At 36.8% G+C, this 20,702-nt stretch overlaps 2 protein-coding genes and 1 long non-coding RNA gene across 7 annotated transcripts; 1 reads left to right on the top strand and 2 right to left on the bottom strand.

Moving 5' to 3' along the window:
* Positions 1 to 4,474: 4,474 nt before the first annotated feature.
* Positions 4,475 to 8,992, bottom strand: LOC107417460 (uncharacterized). The gene is made up of 3 exons (XR_009639465.1): positions 8,872 to 8,992; positions 6,001 to 6,091; positions 4,475 to 4,876 (listed from the first exon to the last, which is right to left on the bottom strand). It is a non-coding gene; the product is annotated as an uncharacterized LOC107417460 (long non-coding RNA).
* Positions 8,993 to 13,278: 4,286 nt separating this feature from the next.
* Positions 13,279 to 15,304, bottom strand: LOC125419131 (WAT1-related protein At2g39510). Of its 5 annotated transcripts, none has more exons than XM_048464402.2 (6): positions 15,105 to 15,304; positions 14,767 to 14,946; positions 14,147 to 14,399; positions 13,833 to 13,991; positions 13,548 to 13,566; positions 13,279 to 13,416 (listed from the first exon to the last, which is right to left on the bottom strand). In XM_048464402.2, exons 1-6 carry the CDS (start codon positions 15,275 to 15,277, stop codon positions 13,412 to 13,414), a joined length of 789 nt encoding a protein of 262 aa, XP_048320359.2. In that variant the 5' UTR covers positions 15,278 to 15,304; the 3' UTR covers positions 13,279 to 13,411. The 5 variants fall into 5 exon arrangements, 2 of the variants coding, with proteins under 2 accessions (XP_048320359.2, XP_060674106.1); XM_060818123.1 differs by having other exon boundaries at positions 13,283 to 13,416; positions 13,519 to 13,566; XR_007238116.2 differs by having other exon boundaries at positions 13,289 to 13,416; positions 13,548 to 13,683.
* A 3,143-nt stretch (positions 15,305 to 18,447) lies between these two features.
* LOC107430066 (aldehyde oxidase GLOX) lies at positions 18,448 to 20,450 on the top strand. The gene has a single exon (XM_016040852.4). It carries the CDS (start codon positions 18,500 to 18,502, stop codon positions 20,138 to 20,140), a length of 1,641 nt encoding a protein of 546 aa, XP_015896338.3. The 5' UTR covers positions 18,448 to 18,499; the 3' UTR covers positions 20,141 to 20,450.
* Positions 20,451 to 20,702: the final 252 nt, after the last annotated feature.

Here is a 20,702-nt window from a genome sequence, read left to right on the forward strand (position 1 = left end):
TGATATTGAAAGTAATGGGAATTTGAATCCTTTTTTCTTTTCTTTTTTTTTTATCAGATTACAATAATTTACAATCTAAAAAAGAGAAAAATATATTTCAGATCTATAACATCATCATAATATGAGTATGAGGGATACTTAAGAAAACAATAGTTTTGAGCCTTGAAATGTACTGAGGTAATTAGATTCCCATTATACTATAAATATAATAATTAATCAATGTATATTTCATAGACATGGGCATTGCAAGGAAGAGACAATGACAACGCAGTAATGTGACATTATTAATAACAGTCCAGTAACAAAATTTATTGTTTTATGTTGTGCATTTCTTCATAAATATAGACCGGAGTTTATCTACGTTAGGCTTGTACACGGGTCAGCCGGATCGGTCGGGTTAGACGAAAAATAATAATCGATCCCATCAAGTCGAGTTGATCGGATTTCCATCCGATTCAACCCATAGTTTATAACAACACAACCCAATCCAACCTAATAATTATCGGATTGGGTTGGATTGGATGATTGGATTGGACCTCAACTTGGACCTGCAACAAAATTAGGCTTTCGCTTTTGTATCTGGATATTTGGTCCAAACTCCAAACCACTCAAATTTGAAAGCCTGAATAATCCAATTTTGCTTTTTTTCTTTTTCTTTTTTTTTTTCCCTTGGTTTTGTTTTGTGTTTATCTGAAAAAATTCCTACAAATTAAAAAACAAGTATCAGAGGGGAAAAAAATAAAAAAAGCTTTTTGGTTAGAAAACCATCACAAACAGAAATCTGTGCAGCACCATCACAAACAGCACAGGCCGAAATTCCTTGATTCCAGAATTCACCTTCTCCTTCATTGAAGCCGGGGAAGGAAAGTTGCTTGGCAACCGCACTAGTAGCAATGACGACGGAATCGACAAGGAAGGTTTTAGAATCGATGAAGACCTTGAAAGGAGAGCCCGAGAAATCGATGTGCAAAACGGTTTCAATGAAAATCTAAGTGCCGAATCGGAAAGATTGGTTATGGAACGGGTCTGTGATTTCGATGCCGAGGATTCCTTCGAGAAAACCAGGGAAGTTCTTGACATTGAAAGTGGTGTTGAGCTGGCCGCCAGGAGCGATGTCGTTGGCCATCCATCCTTCAAAGAGGATTGGTTTAAGCTCGGCAAACTGCATAAATAGTGGCGGTGTGGGCTGCTGGACAACTTTTGATGATGCAGACCTTGGTCTTTAGGGTTTGGAGGTCGGCCATGGAGTTAGCAATGAGACAGAGTGAGAGAATCAAAACGGAAAGCAAAAGAAGGAGCATCAATTCGTAAGTAAGCCCACCATTTCAAAGCCCAATGTTAAACTTTTGCTTCTTTTTTGCTTTTTCATTTGGGGAATTTGGCCTAATACCCTCTTAAGAAAGGCCATGACGATATATAACCTTGCATTGGTGAACTTTTTTATTTTGCCCCTTAATATCAATTACACCCTTAAAAAAAATTTAAAAGACCTGGATGTCCTTTATTTTAGATCTAATACAAGGAAACCTTTTGTGGCTCCCCCGATTCGGCTTCTGGATTCTCATCCAAAACCAATGCTGAGATTAGAAAGAAAACCAAATCCAAAGACAACAAGTTTGAGTTCGATGAAAGCAATGCTCAAATTTTTAGGTTAATGCTCGACGATGCCCATCTTCAATCTCGCCTTTATTTCTATGAGTATCGAAATACTTTTACCTTCTCTCTTGTGGTTATTTCTTCTTTGCTACTTCAGAAACATTTGAATGGTGGATCGGAAGAATCTGGGTCTTTAGCAAATGGCGGTTTTGTTTCGATTCTACTAGGATTTGTTGGTGTTTTTAAGTTTTTGACGTTGCTCACCAAGGTTTCTTTTCAAAAATCTGCATCGAGGAGGTTGGAGAAGCAATTGAATGTTCTCTTTGGGGCTTTGGGAGCCATAGCTAGGAATATGGTTTGCTTCCTAATTGGTCCTTTGGTTCTAGATTTCAATTTTGGTCCACTTAATGGTTTTGGTAGATCTTCAATTGCTGTTTTAATGGCGAGCAATGTCCTTTGGTTCTAGATTATCGTATGGCCTTCGGTAATTACCGATAAAACCTACGGTAATCAATTTGTAGTTGCTAGAAAAATTACCGTAGGTTTCATCGATAATTACCGAAACTCCTATGGTTATCACATTTTACCAATTTTTTGGCGCCCACAAGTCCCCTAATGTGTGTTAAATGCAAAAACATGTAAAATGTACATTCTTCAATGATGCTAAGGAGAAAAAATCCCAAAAGTTTTGAAAAAGTTCTTAAATTAGCACAAAAATTTGATTACTGTAGGGCCTTCAGTAATTACCGATGAAACCTACGGTAATCAATTTATACTTGCTGGAAAAATAACTAATTGTTTTATCGGTAATTATCGAAACCCTTGTGGTAATCACATTTTAACAATTTTTTGGCCCCCACAAGTCCCATAATGTGTGTTAAATGCAAAAACATGCAAAATATACATTCTTCAATGATCCTAAAGAGAAAAAACCCCAAAAGTTTTGAAAAAGTTCTCCAATTGGCACAAAAATTTGATTACCATAGGGTCTTCGGTAATTACCGATGAAACCTACGGTAATCAATTTATACTTGCTGGAAAAATTACCGAAGGTTTCATCAGTAATTATCAAAAGCTCTAGGTAATCAAATTTTTATGCCAATTTGAGAACTTTTTCAGAACTTTTAGGGTTTTTTCTCCTTAGAATCATTGAAAAATGTATAGTTTGCATTTTTTTGCATTTAACACACATTAGGGGACTTGTGGGTGGCAAAAAATTGGTAAAATGTGATTACCACAGGGGTTTCGGTAATTACCGATGAAATCTTCGGTAAGTTTTCCAGCAAGTATAAATTGATTGTCATAAGTTTCATCGATAATTACCAAAAGCCCTATGGTAATCAAATTTTTATGCCAATTTGAGAACTTTTTCAGAACTTTTGGGGTTTTTTCTCCTTAAGATCATTGAAGAATATATATTTTGCATGTTTTTGTATTTAACACACATTAGGGGACTTGTGGGGGCTAAAAAATTGATAAAATGTGATTACCACAGGGGTTTCGGTAATTACCGATGAAACCTATGGCAATCAAATATTTTTACCAATTTGAGAACTTTTTTCGAATTTTTGGGGTTTTTTCTATTTAGAGTCATTGATGAATGTATGGGGTTTTTTCTGGTTATGTTTTTTTATTTTATTTTATTTTATTTTTATAATTTTGTTAACAGGCGATGTACAATGAAGATTGTGCGTTGCCTGTTCTCCTTTTTTTTTTTTCTTGTTTTAATTAATCTAATTTTATTTCAACTACAAATAACTAGTGAAAATATCAAAGCAACATAACTGAGCTATTTTTTTTTTTTTTAAGATTTTGGTAACAGGCGACACACAATGAAGATTGTGCATCACCTGTTTTTCTTTTTTTATTATTATTTTTTTTGTTCTTTTACTCAATCTAATTTTATTTCAATTACAAATAACTAGTGAAAATATCAGAGCAACATAACTGAGTTGTTTTTTTTTTTTTTTAAAGATATTGGTAACAGGGGATGCACAATGAAGATTGTGTGTCGCCTGTTCGCCTTTTTTTTTTTTTTAATCAATCTAATTTTATTTTAACTACAAATAACAAGTGAAAATATTAAAGCAACATAACTGAGCTTTTTTTTTTTTTTTAAGATTTTGGTAGCCCACAAGTCCTCTAATGTATGTTAAATGCAACAACATGCAAAATATACATTTTTCAATGATCCTAAAGAGAAAAAATCCCAAACGTTCTGAAAAAGTTCTCAAATTGGCACAAAAATTTGGTTACCATAGAGCCTTCGGTAATTACCGATGAAACCTATGGTAATCGATTTATACTTGATGAAAAAATTACCGAAGGTTTTATCGATAATTACCAAAGGGCCAATTTGAGAATTTTTTCCGAATTTTTGGGGTTTTTTCTCCTTAGGATCATTAAAGAATGTATATTTTGCATGTTGTTGCATTTAACACACATTAGGGGACTTGTGGGGGCCACAAAGGTGTCGAATGTGATTACCATAGGGGTTTTGGTAATTACCGATAATTTCTACGGTAATTTTTCCAGCAAGTATAAATTGATTCCTGTAAGTTTCATTGGTAATTACCGAAGGCCCTACGGTAATCAAATTTTTTTACCAATTTGAGAACTTTTTCAGAATTTTTGGGATTTTTTCTCCTTAAAATCATTGAAGAATGTATATTTTGCATGTTGTTGCATTTAACACACATTAGGGGACTTGTGGGGGCCAAAAAATTGGTAAAATGTGATTACCACAGAGGTTTTGGTAATTACCGATGAAACTTACGGTAATCAAATATTTTTGCCAATTTGAGAACTTTTTTCGAACTTTTGGGATTTTTTTTGTTTAAGGTCACTGATATTTTATCAACACAATATGGCAGATGAATTTTCCAACAAAACAACACATAAAACCAACGTCTATTATGCCAAAACACATGTTACACGGTTGAGCTACTAATTGCATTCTTTACTACATTGCATAACACACGCATACCACATAACATGCCCCCATTGTCTTAATATAGCGTAGACCAATTTATGGTCCTTCAGTTGAATGGTGTTGTTGGTTGGTAGTGTTATCAAGAGGTACGGCAGCCGAGCATGATCGGATGCTGTAACCAATCTGTTTGCACCTCTCGCATCTATATTGATGACGCTTCTTTCCTTGAGATTGAATCCTCTTCTTTCTTGGTCTTCTTGACTGTTTGCCAATCTTAAGTGGAAGTACAAGCTATGACATCATCTGGAGCATGCCACTGACATTTATCTCCAAGTGGATATATGGTTTCTGAATATACGTCAAGGAGTGAGTCAACTGAGTAATGTGCCGACCAAAGGATATATGGAGAAATATGTCGATGCTTACATGCTGCAATTGCATGGACACAAGGAAAGCCAGGTTTCTCTATATAGCATGTGCATTATCTATTAAATTTAAATGAATAATATGCTTTAGTGACTACCAAATAAGGGTGCTTACGAAATGAATGATGCAATCTAGAAAAAAATCAACTCTAATAAATTGAAAAGTGTGCAAAGACTTTCAGACAGAAATTTTACCAACCTAATCAAGTACACTCCTCATTCCCAACACTATGATAAAGAAAGGTTGTAAAAATGTCCCCAAAGAAAAAAGATTGTATCCATGTTCCCAAAGAAAAGTTTATCCAAAAGGGTTAGACAACATAAAAGAAAAGCTTTTTAGGTAAACAAATCAAACACCGATAACATACAAAACTACATTGTAATAATTTAGAGAAGGTCATATAAAAGAATAAAGCAAAAGGTCATCAAGTTATTTTCTCTCATGGACATAATAAAATCCATTTCCTCCAAATCATAGTTAACATAAGAGAGTTGCATTAGGAGGATAAAATGCTTTAAATTAAAAAAAAAAAAAAAAGTAAACAACCAAGATATAGTAGTGTATTTAGACTTTGAATATATAAAACAACTTACATAATATATTAAACAATATGTGAACAAAACTATGATCGATGCATATTAGATGTGAGTCTACATAAATATGAATTTTGGGGACAAAGATATTGCACGCGTGATATGCATTATGAGCTAATTCACTTAGAATTTTGCTTTAGCTAGTTGATGGAGAATATGTCAATGTCACCATTCATATGACCTTGTAATGCAAATAAACAAAATAAAACTTCAAGTTAAATAGAATATACAATTAAAAAAACCAAACAAAATATACAATTCTTCCAAAACTTCAATTTCTATTCTCCACAATTCAATCTTCAATCTCCATACTTCTAGCATACAAAAAAACACATAACAAATAATTCTTCCAGCATACAAAGTCCACATTCCTCAGCATAAAAAATTCACATTCTTCCATACTTCATCAAAAATAAAGACAAAAAATTAGAGAGAAAAATTTAGGCTATGTACCTTTGAAAATTTATAGCACTGCCCAAATTTAGTCAATCCTTCAATTAACTGGTTTTTCCTTTATTTATATGTGAGCTTCTTTAAGTTGAACCTGTCAAACAAAGAAAGAGAGCAACTATCGTCAGATTCTTTGTTTATAAAAGGAAAAACAAACAAAGAAAGGCATTCATGTAACCAAGTAACTAACTTTTTTTTTTTCTAACGTTATATGATCAAACCTAGCTACAAAGCGAAACTAAAGGTAGTTTAATCTCAAATTAAAACAAAACAGAATAGTTATAATATACATAGTATATATAACCAAAATTGTATATTATTAGTATAACTCAGCATTTAGCATATATAACCAAATTCTCTCTAACATGCTCGTTATCTACATGTTAAGTTATACACAAAATGCATTTATTAAAGACATTGTATAATTGCAAGTTCACAGATATTGGCACAAAAAAGTAAGTTGGAGCTCATTGTTTCTATACCAAAGAAAGAAGAATAAAATGAGGGGGATTAGACCCCCATAATCATTCATCACACCATCAACACATGTAACAAATCTAATATTGATGTTGAACTTCACCGGTAACAAAAAAACATGCATGACATTCTTCAATGGCCTTCCATGCCCATGTTCAATAAGAATTCGACTTTCAAAGGAGACAATTCCATTTCTTTGATCAAGAAACACATACTGTCTCCTATCTATACATACATATATATATATATACATGACAGATAAAAATAAGAATATCTAGGATCTGATTGTAAGGCATTTGAAGGTAAGCCTTTTAAGTAGTAATTTTAGTAAAAAGTTCTCTACTTGTCGTATATATTCTGCTAGCATCTAAATAACAGTAAATTTCCAAGCACATTAAAGATAGATACACAACTAATAAAACATGGTTAATGAGATTATGATTAAAACATGGTCAAAGAGATTATGATAAGATAATATTAGAATGAGTATCCATTATTGGCATAGAACATAATCAGATTGTACAATAGAGTTAATATATACATATATGCCTATCTACTTCAAGTGTGTGTATAGATATATATATATGCATATGATATGGTAATCTAATGTAAGAAAATGTAAAGTTGAACCAACTCACACGTATAGAATAAAAACAAGGTAATATGTACATGTTTTGTTTTGACAAGGTTTGAGAGGGGAAAAATAAAATAAAATCATAGCTTGTCCTAGCCAGACATAACAGTATATTTTAGCTGAGAGATGAACCTCTTTATGGAAAGCAAGATGCATTGAACAAGCAACAATTGTAATGTAAACACATTTACTCCTACATATATCTATATATTAATATTTAAAAGATATGTATGGATATGGAGTGAGAAAGTTTGACCATACAAGAGTCTCTCATGTCCCATATGCATCTGGTGAGGTTTAAATCCTACACATATCTATATATTATTCTTTCCACAAAAAGAGAACAAAGATCGATCTAGAAAACTTTGACAATGCAGCTACATGGTAGCTTAACAATCACAAGTAATTTTGATTCACTAGTTCACAGTTGATCAAGATATTGGCGAATACCATATACGATCAAGAAAAGAGTATCATTATCACATGAAAACCATGAAAGCCAGTTGCCAAGAAAAAGGTAGAACCATAAATACTATCCGAAACAGTGAAGGGTGCTTGATAATACTCCATTCCTTGAAAGCCAATGAATACTAGAGCCAGTGAAACGGTAGCTACGAAACACCCCAAAAGGGAATTTTGCTCTACTTCCCTCAAGCTTCACTTTACACCACACCGACTCCCCTTTCATCATAAGACGTGGAATAAGACCAGGGGGGAATCTCCATGGGACTCCAAAATTGCATCTATATGGTACAACGAGGATGAGTTTTATCTCGAACAGAAAATCTATGAACTTTATTGTTAAGCTCGATCCAACTGTGCCCAGGATCCTTTTTCACTTCTAAGTCTCTCAGTCTCTTCCTCTCTTCCATCTTCTCACTCCACTTCCAACATATATATTTGGCAAAATTAAATATGCAGGTATTTGCTTAGGATTTAAACTAAATATCTTCTCTGCTAGACAACATTATACAATGTTAAGACATTCAAACACAAGACCAGATAACATTCAATAATTGTCAACCTCACAAAAATTTAAACTTTAAGAAAACATATACGTTTTAGCAAGAATGAAATAGTAAATGGGATGCTTGTTGTTTATTTTTATCATTTCTCTGTTCACTATCATTATTATGGTTCTTTCAGTCTTTGCTCACAAAAAGAAAGAAAAAAAAAAAAAAAAAGGAAGAAGAGGGGGGGGGGGGGGGAATGACCTAAAATGGGGTCTGCAATCAAAAAATGAAATAGCAATAAAAGATTGAAACAAATATCTTAAAGTCTTGAGAAAATGTTCGACCAATAAGTGATGAGTTTCGAATTTTTGATCAAAAAAGTGCAAGGAGGTGTACCATAAACGTTTATAGTGTCCTGGGGTGGTTCCTTATCAGATCTCTTCACTATGAGATTAGCACAGATGATAGCATGAATTATCTTGTGCAATTCTTCAAGGTTATTTGCCTTAATTCTCTTTCTATGTACTCGACAAAGGATTTCACCAAAAAAAAAAAAAAAAGAAGAGAAACCTAGTAAGAACTTCAAATATGATTTTGACAGATGCATACAAACAAACAATAGATGGATTTGAAAAGAGAAATAGAGAAATGATTACCAAAAGAAGAATTAAAAATAGAGGAGGATTACTAGGAGAAGGATCAAAGTTTGTGATAAATGAAAAATGAAGAACATGAACAAACTTAACAAATAATCTCTAATAAACCTAACCCTTGAACTAAAACCCAAAAATTTGAACACGATAAACTTACCAATGATTGAGAGAGAGAGAGAGAGAGACGGGATCGCACCCAAAGAGAAAGAGAGAGAGAAGAGATCTTAGACTGTTTTGTCTTCCTATTTTCTTCATAGTTCGTTTTGGTTCAAGGGAAAAATGGACCATTTTCCTTCTATTTTTCTTTTGATATTTGAAACGGATACTTTAGGAATATTGAAAAATGAGGGGGCAATAGAAAAAGATTGAGAATCAAGTGGGTAAATTTCCTTAAGGGTCTTCCAATAGGGGTATTGGACCAAATTCCCCTTTTCATTTTTCCCTAGTTTTGTTTGTGTCCGTGACATCAAGTCAGTAAGTACTGACATGTGAGATACTTCTTTTTTGGAAGCCCATGACAAAAGCAGCCCATCAAAATGCACGGGTCGGGTTGGATTGTATCGGGTTTTAAATTGTAACCTGAAACTCGATCCGATGAACTAAGGTTGAAAAAAACCAACCCGCAACCTGCCAAAGTTACATTGGTTTCTTTTATTATTGAATTGGGTTGGGTCAACGGGTTTTTTGAACAGGCCTAATCTACGTTGTGGATGTATATGTCATGGGCAAAGCAAGGGAGAGACGCTTTTGTCTTTGTTCACCTGTTATATTAAAGATCTCATTTAATTGACCTTTCCAATAATTATTTTTCTACCCTTTTCAAGAGGAGGAAAAATAAAATGACAAATATTCATAAAATAAATAAAATAAAAAAATGACAAATAGTTTAGAGCTTTCATGGAGTTGTCCTTTTTAAGGCTGTAGACTAATACTCACTTTTTCTTTTTTTTTCCCATTAAAACCAAGTGAGTTTAATTAATTAGACAGTGCGAAAACCAACTTCATTGTTGGCCCATCATCGTTAATCTTTTCTTGGTGGAAAGGCTTATTGAGTAAATCAAACTCGAGACCAGTTTACTCATTGCAAGGGAAATCTGTATTTTGTTATATTATTCAAACAATTTCTTCATTGAAGATTTCTATTTCAGTCCGTGAGGGGACATTTTAGAGACAATGTTCATACTTGATATCTAGTTGGCTTTATTCCATCGAGATTGAAAGCTGAAGTTTTTGGAATTCGCATATGCTGATATTATATATATATATATATATAGTTTTGATCTGTTAGGATAAACAAGAGTCCATGATAAATAATTTTGTTTACGCATTGGATCATATTATAGTTTCTCTAGCTAGCTAGTAGTTAATCATGACACCATGTGAAAATCTCCAGCACTATGTCACGGGCCTAGCTTTTCCAACACTCCCGTGCGGCACTTAGCACCTCCCTTGCTAAGTAAGCCTTGCTCACAAGCTATGAAAATGCGGAAGCTAAGAGTGAGAGAGTAGGAAGTAGGAGAGTTTGAGAGAATATGAAGAATACTTGTATTGCTAGAATACTTGATGTGTTACAAATGAGAGACCAACCCTTTATATAGAGGGCTTGGCATGTAGGAAAGTTCTAGATATGTACACATGTCACCTATCTAGTTATGGTTCTAGATTATTCTAGGATTATGTACAAGATATTTACATGGAGTATTCTAGAGAGATTCCAATCTACATAAGTCTAGGTTGCTCTTGAATCTTCTAGAATCTTCCGGGTTCCTCTTGTATCTTCATGGAGAGTGTAGAGTCTTCCGGTTAAACCTCAAGGGTTTTACTCCTTTTGCACGGGACGTGACACTCTCCCCCACCTAAACTCGCGACGCCCTCGTCGCGCCTTCTTCCTTGCCCGCCGAATGTGATCTTTGAGTTGCCATTGTGTATCTTCGTGCTCCCCATTTACTTCACCATCCGGCAGGTCCTTCCCCTTCACCAAGTAGTTAGGCACGCCTTCACGTTGAACGACTCGATCCGCAGGTGTGGCTTCCACATCTTTGTCGGGTGAAGTCGCTATTACCATGGGTGCCCTTCTTGACTTACCTTTATTTGGGGCTTCCTTGCCCCCTTTCCCTACAATGGGAGGTGACCTCTCATAGGGTCCTATCACCCCCTCATGCATCTTGTGCGGTTGGGGTAGTGGTTTGACTAAGGCCCCGCCCTTAGCCTCCACATGCTTCCTCTTGTTGTCTCCACAACTTGAAGCCAATGCACGCAAGCTCCCTTGGTGCAACTCCTTTGGCACATCATGTACCTTAGGAGGTGTCTTGGCATGGCTTGGGACATCCTCACTAGGCTTTTGGGCAGCAACCAAGTTGATTTGCTCCTCCATCTCAACTTGTAGTGCCGATAAAACCTTGGTCTCCCGCTTGCTAGCTTGTTCCGTAGGCACCATGCACGTTGTTCCCCCATCCATGATGCATAACTTGTTTGCAAATGGGAGTGGGAAAGCCTTTACTTGGTTGAAGAAGTCCATGCCAAGGACAACCTTGTAGTCATCCATGGACACAACCGTTAGATTCAATTGGCCCTCCCAATCGCCGATGGTGGTTTTCACACCTCGAGCAACTCCTTGGAGCGGCTTCGCGTCAGAATTTACCGCCTTGACGAAGCCCCTTCCTTGTGTTGCCTTAATCCCAAGCCTTTGTGCCTCCTCCACCGATAGGAAGTTATGTGAGGCACCCGTGTCCACCAACGCCTTAGTGGGCACTCCATTGAGTTTTGCCTCCACAAACATTAGGCCACTCTTCTTGGTCTCCTTAGGAGCGGCCTTGATAGCATTCAACAATTGTAAGGAACCTATACTAGTTCCTTCCTCTTGCTTCTCCTCGTATTGGGTAGTCATGGCATTTAAAGCCTTCCTCTTCGGACAATCCCTAACCCAATGCGGTCCATCACATAAGAAACAAGAGTTTTTGGGTTTGGAAGCATCCTTACCTTCTCTAGGCGGCTTCCACCTTGAGCTTTTTGGCCTATGTGCACTTTCCTCCCTTTCATCCTCTTTGGACCTACTAGGTTCTCCCCCACCCTTTCCATGGTTGTCTTTCCATTCCTTTGGCTTTGGAGAGTCTCTTTGGTTGGAGTAGTCGATGAAGCCCTCGGCATACGCAATGGCACTAGCCAAATCTTGTACTCCACGCCTCTTCAACTCCGTCTTGGCCCAAGGTTGTAGACCATCCATGAAGTAGAAAAGGGAGTCTTTATCCGATAGGTCCGGGATCTCCAACACCAAGTTGGTGAACTCCTTGATGTATTCCGGGATATGGCCTACTTGCTTGAGTCGTCGAAGGCGACTCCTTGCCTCATCTTCGGCATTCTCCGGATAGAATTGCCTTTTGATATCCTTTTTAAAGTCATCAAAGGTATGAAAAGTGTACGTACCTCGCTCAATGTCGCTATGCCTCCTTCTCCACCATAACATTGCCGTGTCGCTAAGGTAGAGAGTGGCAGTCCTAATCTTTGAAGCATCGTCCACAATGCCCATTGCTTCAAAGTATTGCTCCAAGCCCCAAAGGAAATTCTCGAGCTCCCTCGCATTCCTTGCCCCAGAGTAGGACTTGGGCTTTGGCACATCGATACGTGGCCCCTCGCGTATGGTGGTCGTCCCCGACGCCACCGCCCTCTTACAAAGAGCCCAATCACCCCGCATATCCTCCATTTGGGTGCGGATGGCATCCAATTCTCTCTCCAGCATTGCACGAAGGTCTGCTACCTCCCCCATGCATTGGTCGCGTGTCGCGCGGAGCTCCCTCCTTAAGGCATCGTCCAGCCCATTGAGTAACCCCCTCACGGCTTGATTGATGGCAATGTCCTCCGACTCTAGCCCATCTAGGCGACCCTCCAGCGCCTCAAACCGTTCTTGTACTCGAGATGCATGCTCCTCCAAGCGTAACTCTACGCCCATCATCACATCCTTGGACTTGGACTTATGCCTCTGCTTCCCCGCATTGGGGTTGCGTTGCTCTTCACGACCTCGCACTTCGGTAGCTCCCTCCACATTGATGGTAACATCCGAGCTAGCCGTCTTGCCTACTTCCACGTTACACCAACGATATGCTTGAGCAGCAATTGGCTCTGATACCAACTGTCACGGGCCTAGCTTTTCCAACACTCCCGTGCGGCACTTAGCACCTCCCTTGCTAAGTAAGCCTTGCTCACAAGCTATGAAAATGCGGAAGCTAAGAGTGAGAGAGTAGGAAGTAGGAGAGTTTGAGAGAATATGAAGAATACTTGTATTGCTAGAATACTTGATGTGTTACAAATGAGAGACCAACCCTTTATATAGAGGGCTTGGCATGTAGGAAAGTTCTAGATATGTACACATGTCACCTATCTAGTTATGGTTCTAGATTATTCTAGGATTATGTACAAGATATTTACATGGAGTATTCTAGAGAGATTCCAATCTACATAAGTCTAGGTTGCTCTTGAATCTTCTAGAATCTTCCGGGTTCCTCTTGTATCTTCATGGAGAGTGTAGAGTCTTCCGGTTAAACCTCAAGGGTTTTACTCCTTTTGCACGGGACGTGACAACTAGCTATCTTCGAACTCATGATCTTTTCCAATCTGATCCGACTGTCCAACCACCATATTATTATCTGCCCTTTTGCCCCACAGTACAAAATTCAGTCCCACAACGATGAGAATCGCTCCAATTAAGCTGCACATATACACCCATTATAAAAGCGAAATCTATTATTAACCCAATTAATTAATAAATATAAATTCAGATATGTAATTAATTAAAAGACATCTAAATTACTTATTATGATGTAATCATCTTCAGCCCACCTTCCGAGATGAAGTCTCTCTGCAAAAGCAATTGCCGAGGATATTGCCACAAAAATTAGTATTAGTGGACTAAACATTGCAGCAAAAACTGGACCTTTGTAGCTAATGCACCATGTTTGCAGATAGTATAACAGAGCTGAGAGCACAATTCCTTGTAGTAATCAATTAACCAAATCGCATCGGATTATGAACTTAATATTATATATATATATATATATATATGGCTATATATGGACTGAAAAAAGAATATCAGAACATGGTGCATATATAGAAAATACTGCTCACACTGTAAACGACGGTTAAAAGATTCACATCCCATTCCAACTTCCATGAAGTGGGTGTTCTTCCAAAAAACAGGGCAAGTAGAGAAGATTGCAGTGAAGCGAAGAAGCAGATCATAGTTGTCAGTGATAAGGGTGCCGGGTACACTTTTGAGACTAGAGCCTGTTAAATGTTAATTATTATATTATAATCCAGTCGTTTTGAGAAAATCAACTAAAAAATATTAAAGCATGAAATATTGTGTTTTATATATGTATATAGATAAAAAAAAAAAAAAAAAAAAAAAAAAAAAAAAAAGATTAATTAATAATAATCACCTGGAGAATTAACCATCCACTCCATGCAATGTGGATAATGAGAATAAGAGCTGAGCCCTTGATCCAGTCTTGTTTAGTATGCTTAAAACCACCTACAGATCCAGCTTGGATGTTTATGAGTGGTTTTTCCACAAAACCTTTCAAAAGGTGTCCTCCTTTCCAGAATGTAAAAACAAGAGATCCACCTACGCAAACTACTGTTCCCAACACCTTTGCTTGACTTCTCATATTTGCAATATTCACTTTCTCCATCCTTCAAATTACAACAAAAGTACATCTGAATTGATGAGTTGTAGTCATGACATGATGAAAAAGCAACAACTGAACAGATTTTCCCAAATCCAATCAGAAAAAAGAGGGAAAAGATCCTGTTCTTGAGTTGTTAACAGTCATAATATCCTAATATTCCTATAAATGACAGAAGAAAAAAAAAAAAAAAGTACGTATATATATATATATACATCACTTTTTTCGATGTTTCGATCATCATTCTATTTTTTTATGACGATTTTGTAAAATGAAATTTATAATAATTAACCATCCATATTTTTAAAATTAAGACAATTATATATATACTAATTAACTGATAGAAGATGGTAGCCAATTGAAATATATTGTACCGAAGCAGAAGTGCAATGAGAAATGTCAAACTTGGGGAAACATTGCTCAGGGCACTTGCGACAGTTGCAGAAGTATATGCTAAACCAGCATAGTACACGTTCAGATGGACTGTAGTCCTAACGAATGAAAGCACAAAAATCTTTGAAATTACTGAAAATGACAGTGAAGGCCGCTGATTCCTGCGTATATGCATTTTGCAAATACTCAATTCTAAGATAATAACATCATTAGCATTAAATGCAAACCAAAAAAATTAAAAAAAAAAAAGTCACTGATCAAGGTAGAGTGACTGAATTAGCTGGCTTTTCCACGGGGAAAGAGTAACTAGGTAGGTTACCTTTCAAGCACATAAGCAATGGGTCCTAGCAAAAGCGTGGCAATTAAATGCCTATAGACCACAAAAACAAGTTTATTGAGTCCCTTGTCAAGCGAAATTTTGATGAGAATGTTTGAACCACCATATGCTAACTGAACCACTACCATTGCCACGTAAAATATGTAGTCGTTCATGGTTAATTATATATGCAGAAAATTAATGCACTCTTGCTTTTCAATTTCGGTTCGATTATTTATAGCAGTGGTATTGGAATTAGGATTAACTTCAGCCACTTATTTCTAGGAATATTATTTTGATGTTTATACCGAGGAATATTTTCCTGGTTTAACATTGATGGGAAGGCTAATATATATATATATATGCTAAAGCCTGGAGATGCCCCGCGTTTTTCCATTTTAGTGGCGTGTAATTTGAATGGAAGTTTACTAACTTGCGCGTCTAGCTGGCAAAGGTATTTGCCATTCTGATTGGAATAATTACAACAAGTTTTACAGGATATATGCGATTATGCCTATGATTTTTCACATGATTAATTACTTCTTATCTGGGTTTGGGCTCTAAGACTACTCCAACCAAAAAAAAAAAAAAAAAAGCCTGTCTGATCTCCTGGGTCAAGGTGACTTCACCACTTTGGGCAGAGCGACTTGGCCCAATGATTTGAGTTCACATACTTGGCCCCGCTTCTAACATTTATACCAAATAGCGGACTTTAATACACTTCATGAACTTAAGTTTTTATAAGTTTATCCAATAAATTAATCCTATTTTATATTTCTAATGTTGTATGTTCAATTAGCTTATTTTATTTTATTTTTTTGTAATATGGATATACCTAATAGCTAAAGTGATAATTGCAGAAGATGGCAAAACAAAATATTGAAGTTAATTATTTTTATAGCTGCTGTATGGCCACTACTTAATTTCTACTTGCCATATAAGGTAAGATTTGCTAGTCCTCTTGTATTTGCCTGCTCTTTTCCTTGAAACGTAATACTCATATCTTCTTCTAGTGGTTAAGTTGTCTTTCTCTATATGACACAAAGTGAGCTACGAATAATTAATAACAAAAATAGTTTATTTGGCTGGTTCAAAGTTTCATGTATCTAAATTTAAGATTAAATTTCTGTACCCAAAAGAAAACAAAAAGAAGTGTAGATTCATCTAAGAACTTTTTATTTTTTTATTTTGAATGTAATGGGATTCAAATTTTTGATCATTTTTGTACAAAGTTACAATAATTCTATTTTAAAAGGGAAGAACATCTCAATTTCATAACTTTATGATGTAAATATAAAATATTTACCACTTGATGTGCGAGAAAAAAAAATAATTTTAATATAAAAAGCTTACCACTAAATTATACTGTAGAGAAAAAATAAATAAAGAAAGAAAGAAATGAGTGGCTTTGCATCTATGAAATTTATAGCTAGCGAGGTTTCCCTCTACAATAAAAATATCATTTAATAACTTCAAGTGGGTATAAACTGGTGTTTTTTTTTTTTTTTTTTTTTTTTGGTTGTGGATGGATAATTGATATTTCATAGGCATGGGAAAAGCAAGGGGGGGACACTTTTTGTTTTTGTTCACCTGTTATATTTCACATCTCATTTGACCTTTCCAATAATTTATTTTTCTACCCTTTTCAAGAGAAGAAAAACAAATGACGTATAGCTGAGAGCTTTCATGGAGTTGTCCTTTAGGACAGTAGCAGTAGCAAGCTAGTAATCAAACAAAGCAGGTTGAGCCTATGCAGTGTACAACATGTCTTGTAACCGCTGCCGACACCGGCCCAAAAACTGAGTCTTTGCGGTATTGACTCGAAATAAGCCTGGTCATGGTGGTAATTCTCCTCATGATCATTCTGACAACTAGATATGAAAGTTGCACTGATAAATCCTGGCGCTTCATGTTTTAATTGGCGTTTACAAGTCAAAACATTAAATGACACATTTATTTGTGGTTGAATTTACTCACTCTGGAGCTACCATTCCTTCCTAATTATTAAAAGCTTTTGGAGGGCAGTACTACCACCACTCTACATATTTTAACCCAATCAGTTAGCATGCTTAGAGAAAAAATAAAAAATAAGCACCCCACAATAACCCATGGCAAAATCATAAACCACCAGTACCAACTCACCTAATTTAATTTCTCTATTAGTAGCCTATAATTATGGTACCCATTTTGCAATACTATATTTTGAAGGCTAATAGTGGTCTATTCTTTCTGATCTTACATATATACCCAGTTACCTCCCCTGGAAATGAAGATACAGTTTAACTACCAGAATGCCAAGAACCTCAATGCTGATTACCAACTGGACCTCAAATCATCACAATTATCTTCCTGTGGCATCACCTCAAATCATGTGCATGTAATGAATAATTAATTTGGGGTTTTTTTTTCTTTGAAAAAAAAATGTCAACCTCTTTGCACATAATGATTGTCTGAGTTGCATGCACTGGCTATTGATATATGCATGTTGAAGTCGGAAGCGAGTCTCATATATTTGGTCAGTTGGTCACTGAGCATAACTAGAAACTGCCACCGCCACCCTTAACCAATAACAACATTCACCGCTAGTGCCTCCAGCCTAGTTACTACTCTGTTGCTCTACCATCATTTTCACTCTCTATGTACATTTTAGGTAATTTTTATACACCAACTTAATGCTTCATTACCATTAGCACACTACCAATACCGCTATGGGTGACTCCTGGCATAGCCAATACTGAAAGGTAATTAGTGGTCCAAAGTAGATAAGCAGAGTGGTACAAATGTCCAATCCAAATCCCAAAGATGAAAATGTATAGATGGTATTACTTTGTGATGATTTATCTATTGTATGTATATCGAAATGATCGAGTACGATAATCAATAAAAAGTTTTTTAATTTTCAACAAACAACCACATAAATGGTACATTCACGCAAAAAAAACATGGGGGGGTTACATGCATGTGCAGCTTTCTTAATTTTTTAGTTTATTCATTTACTATGCATATTCAACTGGCCATGCAATTATAACTATGGGAACCTTTCTTTTTCTGCACACAAGAGTAGGGACCATTGGCCTACCAAAATCACCCACAAAAGGTTAAGATATTTCTAATTACCGATTATCGTTCTGTCAGATCAACATGAACGTAAAGGGAATCCTTTCTGTTTTATTCTTCTTGACTAATGAAATTATAAGCTTTATTATGAACTTAATAATAATACAATAAATTAAATTCACCGACTAATAAAAAGTGTTTCCCCTTCCCTAATAATTATCGACGTCAGAATTGACCTCTTGATGACGATTGTCATGGCTAGAGTCCTATTATAAATGATATGCAAATTTGGGTCCTTTACAACATGAAAAGATATCGACGCTTTCATATCAAAGGAAACAATGGCAGAACAGAGGTCGGTATCCCTACTAATGGCAATCTGTTTATGCTTCTATTTTGCACAAGGCAACCAAGCCTATGAGGGGAAATGGAAGTTACTAAAGAAGAGTATAGGAATATCAGCAATGCACATGGCATTGTTACCAAACAACAAAGTCATCATGTTTGATCGATCAAACTTTGGTCCATCAAATATTAGTCTTCCGCAAAGGAAATGCCAAAAGGGTATACTTTTATCCACCGATTGCTACGCTCATTCCGTGGAATTCGACCCATCAAACCGCAATGTCCGACCGCTCACCATACTCACTGACACATGGTGTTCCTCGGGTGCTCTGTCGCAGGACGGAGTTTTGATTCAGAGCGGTGGGAGTGGAGCCGGTGAGCGAGTTGTTCGATATTTCAAGCCTTGCGTTGAATGCGATTGGGCAGAGGATCCAAACGGTCTTAACGTCCCTCGATGGTACGCTTCCAACCAGATCCTACCCAATGGGAAAACCATTGTCGTCGGTGGGAGATTCCAATTCTCTTACGAGTTCATTCCCAAAACCTCCCCATCCGATCAGATTTTGTACCAGCTTCCTTTTCTTCGAGAAACAAGGCACTCTGCCATGATACCCAACAATTTTTACCCCTTCGTGCACCTTTCGCCGGATGGAAATCTTTTCATTTTCGCAAACGACCGTGCAATCCTGTTAGATTACATCAAAAATAAAGTGATCAGAAAGTTCCCCGTAATGCCAGGTGGGGTTTCAAGGAACTACCCGAGCACCGGCTCATCTGTACTACTTCCTCTGAATCTCTCGGGAAAAAGCAACGCTGGTTTTCCGGAAGCCGAAGTTTTGGTCTGCGGTGGGACATTGCCGGATTCGAATGCAAAAGCAGCGATGGGAGTATTCATTCCAGCTTCCAAGAGCTGTGGTCGGTTGAGATTCACGGCGGAGAATCCTACATGGGAAATGGAGGAAATGCCAAGGAAGAGAGTAATGGGGGACATGATTCTGTTGCCAACAGGGGACGTGCTCATCATAAATGGTGCGGCCAAAGGAACCGCCGGTTGGAATATGGCTAGCGAACCGGTTCTCCACCCTGTGGTTTATAGACCTTGGAGAAACAATGCCAAAGCAGACCGGTTTGACATTTTGAGCCCCGCCGACATCCCTCGCCTCTATCACTCAACAGCTCATTTGCTGTCAGACGGTAGAGTTTTGGTGGGCGGTAGCAACCCAAATTGGAATTACAACTTCTCCACAGTCCATCCTACGGAACTGAGTGTCGAAGCGTTTTACCCTCCCTATCTGAGTCCAACAAAATCTCGGCCATTGATAAGTTGGATAAAGCCAGGAGTGGAGCTTGGTTACAAGCAGAAAATTAACGTGGGATTCAAATCGAAGAAGAGACCAGGGAAGGTCTACTTAACGATGGTGAGCCCGTCGTTCACCACACATTCATTTGCCATGAATCAGAGGCTGTTAGTTTTGGATGCGGGCCCAGTAGTGGAAAGTGAGAATTCAGCTGGGTCAAACTTTGTTGTTGAAGGTTTTGCTCCGGCGACGCCAGAATTGGCACCGGCGGGGTACTATTTACTGTTTGTGGTGGGTGACGATGTGCCCAGTAGAGGAACGTGGGTCCGCATCAAGTAGGAGTTTTTGACTCGCGTAATTATGTCCTTGGTCTTCTAAGGTAATTTCAGTCCCTAGTCTTCTTAGGTATTCCCAATTAATTATTAGAGAATAAATGTTTTTTTTTTTTTTTATTATCCTTTTTTTTTCTTTTTTTTTTTTGGGGTAAATTTATTATTATAATCTTTGGTTGTTTATAATTAAGAATGAAAATTCCGAACTGTATAAAGCGTTGAAAAGGCCTTATAATGTTCCAGCCCCATGGCTTGTCCAATTACATAAAAAAGCATGTACGTTCGATCAAAAATTATTCCAAACATTTCTTTTGGCACCCACCAACTTTTTGCTTGCTCAAATGAATTTTTAATTAGTTAATATATCTGAGTTATTATTATATAGTAATATCGTTATCCATGTGAAATGAGCCATTAGAATAATTGTCAATAACTGTCTGTCTTTCCCGCTTAAGACTTATGTAAAAAATTATTGTTAATGGTTATTATTCCAAAATTTAGAAATAATTACTAATAGTTATCATCAGTTTGGCTGTCTCAAAACAGCATTGTGTATTGTAAGTTGAGCT

This window comes from Ziziphus jujuba, chromosome 6 (genome assembly GCF_031755915.1).
Source record: "Ziziphus jujuba cultivar Dongzao chromosome 6, ASM3175591v1".
NCBI lineage: Eukaryota > Viridiplantae > Streptophyta > Magnoliopsida > Rosales > Rhamnaceae > Ziziphus > Ziziphus jujuba.